This window comes from Carassius gibelio, chromosome A1, assembly GCF_023724105.1.
Source record: "Carassius gibelio isolate Cgi1373 ecotype wild population from Czech Republic chromosome A1, carGib1.2-hapl.c, whole genome shotgun sequence".
NCBI lineage: Eukaryota > Metazoa > Chordata > Actinopteri > Cypriniformes > Cyprinidae > Carassius > Carassius gibelio.
The window spans coordinates 31,217,630-31,224,529 of record NC_068371.1 but is presented as its reverse complement, the minus strand read 5'-3'; the positions used below and the strand labels follow the sequence as shown (position 1 = coordinate 31,224,529).

General features: G+C 35.7%; 1 protein-coding gene across 1 annotated transcript; it reads left to right on the top strand.

The window, feature by feature from the left end:
• The first annotated feature begins 229 nt into the window (after window positions 1–229).
• Window positions 230–4,887, top strand: LOC128027561 (B-cell receptor CD22-like). Its single transcript, XM_052615323.1, has 11 exons — window positions 230–273; window positions 1,080–1,148; window positions 2,170–2,508; window positions 2,607–2,855; window positions 2,944–3,198; window positions 3,292–3,540; window positions 3,624–3,696; window positions 3,921–3,963; window positions 4,106–4,186; window positions 4,326–4,385; window positions 4,539–4,887. Exons 1-11 carry the CDS (start codon window positions 270–272, stop codon window positions 4,602–4,604), a joined length of 1,488 nt encoding a protein of 495 aa, XP_052471283.1. The 5' UTR covers window positions 230–269; the 3' UTR covers window positions 4,605–4,887.
• Window positions 4,888–6,900: the final 2,013 nt, after the last annotated feature.

The window sequence follows — 6,900 nt, the reverse complement described above, 5'->3', positions numbered from 1 at the left end:
TTAAATATGCATGTAAGTTTGAATACACAATAAGCATCTGTATGGATGGACAACATTTCTCAGCTAGCTTTTTCTTTATAAATATTAAGTTTGTTGAAAGTTTAATCTATTGTCTGATGTTAGTCTAATGTGGTGGTTGCCATGTTCGGTCTCTGCTTCTGCTGCATCTGTACTGTGTGAAAATTTAAGGCGTTGACCACATAAAAACGCCATTGCTGGTGTCATCCTGATCATTTGTAGTGCTGTCGCTGGTCTTGAGTTTTGGTGAAATGGGTAAGAACATGATTTTATAATTATTCTGTGTGTATATATATATATATATATATATATATATATATAATATATATATATATATATATATATATATATATATATATATATATATATATATATATATATATATATATATTTTTTTTTTTTTTTTTTGGAAATACTGCACTTCAAGTAATTAAAATTCCAGTAACAATTTCACTGGAGTAAAAAAAAAAAAAAAAAAAAAAAGGGATAACTAGCCCTGTGCTATTCTTTCTTTCTTTCTTTCTTTCTTTCTTTCTTTCTTTCTTTCTTTCTTTCTTTCTTTCTTTCTTTCTTTCTTTCTTTCTTTATTTATTTATTTATTTATTATTCATGTGCTAGCGATGCTAAGGTCATGGGTATAATTTCAATGGAATGCATGTTTTTAATTGGTAAATAAAATTGTGGTGAATGTTTTAAACATCTAATCCCCTTTAGCTGGTGATTAGATGTGTTTTTTCTATAAATATACTGTAAGCACGTTGTAAGCAATGACTTAAGTCATGTTTTGGGTGTTGGTGGGACCACCAGGTTTATTGTGTATCTTAACCCACAAGACTGTTTTGGTCCACAGCTGCATATGGAGCTCGATTTACACTAGCCAGAAAGAGGAAGTTAAGAGCTTGTATACTTAACTATAGTTTAACAGCACAGCAACCATTCGCAAAAACACTAAACCTCAATAAAACACAAACATCTAAACAGACAATGAACTAACATAATAATTAAAAAATATATATATTAAAAAAAAAAAAAATACTGTATAACTGTTCATTTATTTGTAGGTGTTGCTATGATGGTGTCGGTCAGAATGGCTCCTCCTCTTCTTCTGATCTTTCTGATTATGATTCACAGTAAGTGACTGCAACACTTTAGAAACACGAGAGAGATAGTTGCTTTGATGATGGATGCAGTTCTGTCGCAAGGGCTGTGCGAAGTGTGCGACTGCTTTCATGAGGGCCTCGCTCCTGGCCTGCATTTCATGTTGTTTATGTCTAATTATTATTCCTATTTCCTCGAAAGACTAAAATAGTCATTGCTGATAGACAGTATAAGACTGAGTAAAGCTGTTTTTGGTTAGGATAACAAAAGTTAAAAAAAGTTAAGCTTTTATTCTTGGTCTGCCTCAGTGGTCCATCAGCGCTCGACAATGGCAGAATGATAGAGATCCAATCAAAGAAGATGGTCTTACTGTCACTTACACAACGCAACAAGAGTTTGTGGAAAGATGCAAGTAGTGCTGTTTTAGAAAACTGTTTTAGGATAGAAATGTTCAGTGACTAACAGTGATAGGACTGTTCAGTGATGCAAACATTTTTATGAAATGTCACCGTTTTGAATTGAAAGCATGCGATCGTGATTAAATCATAAATGAACGTGGCAAGAGACATTTGCGTTTTCGACTATTACACATACAAATAAGAGCGAATGTGCACAATTTAAAATAACATTTTATGTTCAAAAAGTGTAAATTGACTACTACTTCATATATAACTACAAACTTAGAACTTATTTTAACTCTCTTATTTACTTATTCCCTTAAATCACTTATAATCCTTTAATTGCTTTATTATTATTATTATTATTATTATTATTATTATTATTATTATTATTATTAGGCAGGAGATCTTACAGTTCTTATGAGCATGTGTGTGATCTTGATTCATATACAAGCATATCAGTGAGCACGGCATCAAAATCGATCAGATAATATATGTTAAAGTTGCGTTTGTTACTATAGCACCCCCCCAAACCCCCCCAACATACACACATAATTGCAGAGGGCATTGCACATCAACGTCGCACAAGGCTTGGCACCCCCCTAGCGATGGCCCTGGATGGATGAATTTGTTCAATATGTATTCTGTGTTTCAGTGGTTTCTGCTGATTGGGGTGTGAGATACAGTCCTTCACACATCTGTACACTAAAGAACTCATCAGTGATAATGAACTGCACTTATACATACCCTACTGGACATAAGATTGAGAAAGTGTTCTGGACCAGAAGACTTGGAATAAAGGGTGAAGAGCCTCTAGATCTGTCTGATGATCCTGAATACAGTCAGAGGCTTCAGTATCTGGGAGACAAACAGCAGAACTGCACCATCAGACTGAGTCATGTGACACAGAACGACCAACACATGTACTATTTCAGATTCATAACTAATATAGATAAATGGACTGGTGATCCAGGAGTGATTCTTAATGTCACAGGTGACTTTCATGAGGCTGAGCTCTTCTTCTGTGCATTATGTTGAATAATAATCAGTGTATGACAGCAGCACTAGATATAATGTGTGTGTTGTGTTCAGATCTTCAGGTGGAGGCTCCTGAGAGAGTGACAGAGGGTCATAATGTCAGTCTGACATGTAAAAGCAGCTGCACTCTGACTGACAGAGCAACATTCATCTGGTACAGAAACTCACAGCCATTAACTGAGAGAAGAGACAGAAACAATCAACTCCTGCTGCAGTCAGTCAGAAGAGAGGATGCAGGCAGATACAGCTGTGCTCTACATGGACACACTTACATCTCTCCTGCTGCTCAGCTCAATGTCTCCTGTGAGTACAGATTCATTAGTTATTTTTAACTTTCTGAGTTTATGTGTTTATGTTTAGGTGAACTACATTTAATTTTTGTCCTCTTTAGATGCACCAAAAAACGTCTCAGTATCCATCAGTCCATCTGTAATAGTGGAGGGAGATTCAGTGACTCTGATCTGCAGCAGTGATTCAAACCCTCCTGCTCTGAACTTCAGCTGGTTTAAAGGAGGAATGTTTGTAGGATCTGGAAGAATCTACAGCATCTCAAACATCAGCTCTGATCACAGTGAAGAATACAAGTGTAGATCCATCAATGAACATGGAGAGAAATACTCTGATGCTGTGATGCTGAATGTGATGTGTAAGTGAATACTGGTGCAAGAACTGACAATAGTTCTCTAGTTCCAGTGTGTTTTGTCATTATTGATGATATGTTTCATTCTTTCTATTTCAGATGCTCCAAGAAATGTAGTGGTGTCCATAACTGGATCTGGTGTAATATTGAAGGGAGATTCAGTGACTCTGATCTGCAGCAGTGATTCAAACCCTCCTGCTCTGAACTTCAGCTGGTTTAAGGAGAATCAAAGCTCAGCTGTTGGATCTGGACAGAGTTTCAGTGCACTACAGAGTGGACGCTTCTACTGTGAGGCTCACAATCAACATGGATCTCAGAGATCAGACGCTGTTACTGTAACGGTTAAAGGTAGAGCACAGCCCATATATATATATATTACTCTTTCTGAAGTGAACCTGTTCAGATATTTTACTCTTTTGTCTCTGTTGTAGGACATCTAGTGATACTGTACATAACTGTTGGTGTGATTTGTGGAGCTGCAGTTATCTTAACAATGCTTATTTGGTAATATGTGTTTAATTTACCGATATTACCTTCAGTAAAGGAAACACTGAGTTGTAAGGGTAGCTTTTTTTACATATTAATTTTGTTGGAAAATCTTAGGAATAAACGGTAATTGGTTTTGACCAAGGAAATAGTATCACAGAAGAAATGCAAGAAATGCAAGTCCAACATTGTTATAATACAGTATATTATTTATTTTACGTAACACATTCATTGTTTTTAAGGAGAAGCAGGATGAACAAGAAAAAAGACACACTTGAAACTCAGGTGACAAAAATTATTTTTGTAATCAATGCTCTCATCAATAAATAAAGTATCTAAGAGTTCTGACCTTATTTATTTAGTGAGTTTATATTTGTTAGTTATTTATTTAGTCTGTAATTTTGTCTCTATTTCTTTAATGTTGAAGATGAATCATTTCAGACCTGATCATGATAGATGTACAGCATCTGATGTTGAGTCGACTGATCCTTTATATGAGAATGTTACGGTAAGTTGTTGTTATAATCTGTTGATGTGAACGTTATGTAATTATTATTATTACAGGTGACCTAATAATTATTGTATGTTGATAACTTTTTTTTTCATACTGTTTTTTTTTTTTTTTTTTTTTTTTTTTATTGTCATAGATGAATGTATCCAGACCTTGTGATGTTGAGATGACTGAACCTGTGTATGAGAATACAACAGTAAGTGTTTTCACTCATTACCTAGAATATCAAATGTCTGTTCACTAAATATATGGTGCAGACAATATAATTTACTTCTGAAGATCAAGTAATTCAATTCCTTTTTATATTGTCCAGGAATTTGAACTATATAACTTATTAATTTATTTTCAGCATGAAAAAACCATAGTTTGGGACACTGCCTTTTTTGTCTCTGTGGGTGGAGCCCTGAATGATTGACAGCAGCGTCTTGATTTACAGAAATGTATTTACCAATTGGTTTTATCCAGAGAGACTTGCAGACGATGAGCCATAAATGTGCTGTAATTTTATTTGAGATAAAGCATAAAAATACCTCATGAATTGGTATAAAAACAGTCTTCATTTACAAGAAAAAAGTGCATCTGAAAACTAATATAATCCTATAAAACCTTATTGTATGTAAAGTGTTACATATTCTGCTTATTCAGTGTATTTAAAGATTGTATATTGCACTTTTAATAAACTGTATTGTAGTACCGCAGCTTGTGTTCTGAGTTTTTACTCTGTATTTACACGTGTTTGAGCAGCAGATGTCCTCAGCATCCTCTGATGTTCAAACAATTGGCTGCAGCCGAGCTCTCATATTCTCTAGAGTAGGTACTCTTCTGAATAAGTCATTACTTCGGGGCTGCAGAACGATTATGTTATATATAGTATGAATGTGTTTAGTATGAATCTAATCTGGATGTACCATGTTGTCCGTTATATGTCGGTCATCCCAGTGAATTTTGTTCTGTGAATTCAGACATACTACATTTGTCACATTCAGTTTTTCATCTACTATTTTGGATGCAGCCAGTGTATCATTTTACAGAGCCATTAGTTCAGCTGATTCAATTCAGAAAACGTCCTTTCTCACATCACTAGTCTGATTATAATGAATGAATGAAACAATCCAGCTCTACAGAAGAAACTCCAGCTTCCCTTGGGTCAAGTCAAGTCAAGTCACCTTTATTTATATAGCGCTTAAAAAAAAGTACATTGCGTCAAAGCAACTGAACAACATTCATTAATGCAAAATGATAGTTAAAGGCAGTTCATCATTGAATTCAGTTATGTCATCTCTGTTCAGTTGAAATAGTGTCTGTGCATTTATTTGCAATCAAGTCAATGATATCGCTGTAGATGAAGTGACCCCAACTAAGCAAGCCAGAGGCGACAGCGGCAAGGAACCGAAACTCCATCGGTGATAGAATGGAGAAAAAAACCTTGGGAGAAACCAGGCTCAGTTGGGGGCCAGTTCTCCTCTGACCAGACGAAACCAGTAGTTCAATTCCAGCCTGCAGTTAATTCAGATTGTGCAGAACAATCATCTGTTTCATGTGGTCTTGTCCTGGTGGTCCTCTGAGACAAGGTCTTTACAGGGGATCTGTATCTGGGACTCTAGTTGTCCTGGTTTCCGCTGTCTTTCAGGGCAGTAGAGGTCCTTTCTAGGTGCTACTCAGGGTGTCTATAGTGCACTGTCTGATGTGATACTGTAGCTGACGGCTGAATGGTTGCAATATTATCTCTAATAGTATCGATTTTAGAAGTAAAGTAGTTCATAAAGTCATTACTGCTGTGATGTTGGGAAATGTCAACACTTGTTGAATTTAGCCACTGTAATGAATAAATACCTGGGGTTATGTTTTTTATCTAGCAGTTTTTAATGCTTTTTTGGAGGATAAGTTACTTTCCCACCAAACAAAACGAAATACCTCTAGTTTTGTTTTCCTCCAGCTGCGCTCCATTTTTCGGGCTGCTCTCTTTAGGGTGCGAGTATGCTCATTATACCATGGTGTCAAACTGTTTTCCTTAACCTTCCTTAAGCGTAAAGGAGCAACTGTATTTAAATTACTAGAAAAAAGAGAGTCCATAGTTTCTGTTATATCATCAAGTTGCTCTGAGGTTTTGTATATGATAAGGAATTTGGATACATCAGGAAGATAACTTAAAAAGCAGTCTTTTGTGGTAGAAGTGATGGTTCTTCCATACTTGTAAAAAGAAGTAGAATTTACCATTTTGGCTATATGAAGTTTACACAGAACTAAATAATGATCTGAGATATCATCACTTGGCTGCATAATTTCAACACTATCAACATCAATTCCATGTGAGGGTCACACAAATGTTTCATCATCAACTACATATTTTGGTGTGTGTGAGCATCAAAGGCTCGTAGTTCCTGGATTGAGAAACGTTGTCAGAAAATGTCTGTGATGTCAAGCACTCATCTGTCCATCATGAGGGTCACATGATCACACAGTCAACACTAGAGAGATTCTGCTGTGAGCTTGTTTTCTCACCTCTCTCGTTAGAGACCCACATGGCCCCACAGACCCACATACCAGTGTGTTTTTAAAACACATTTGTTGTAACTCAAAGGCCAAGAAGAAATAGGTTGTTATACTTTATGTCGGTAATGATAATTATTCATTATTATTCACAATTATTGAACTGTACAGAGTCTACCCTCCGATGAAATATGTGTTGTGTAATTTGATTGATTATAGTA

What these genes read in the sequence shown, in the direction of transcription:
- LOC128027561 (XM_052615323.1), top strand. An exon ending in AGTGATTCTTAATGTCACAG is followed by an intron (nt 2,509 to 2,606) that starts GTGACTTTCATG and finishes TGTTGTGTTCAG; the next exon opens with ATCTTCAGGTGGAGGCTCCT. An exon ending in TGCTCAGCTCAATGTCTCCT is followed by an intron (nt 2,856 to 2,943) that starts GTGAGTACAGAT and finishes TGTCCTCTTTAG; the next exon opens with ATGCACCAAAAAACGTCTCA.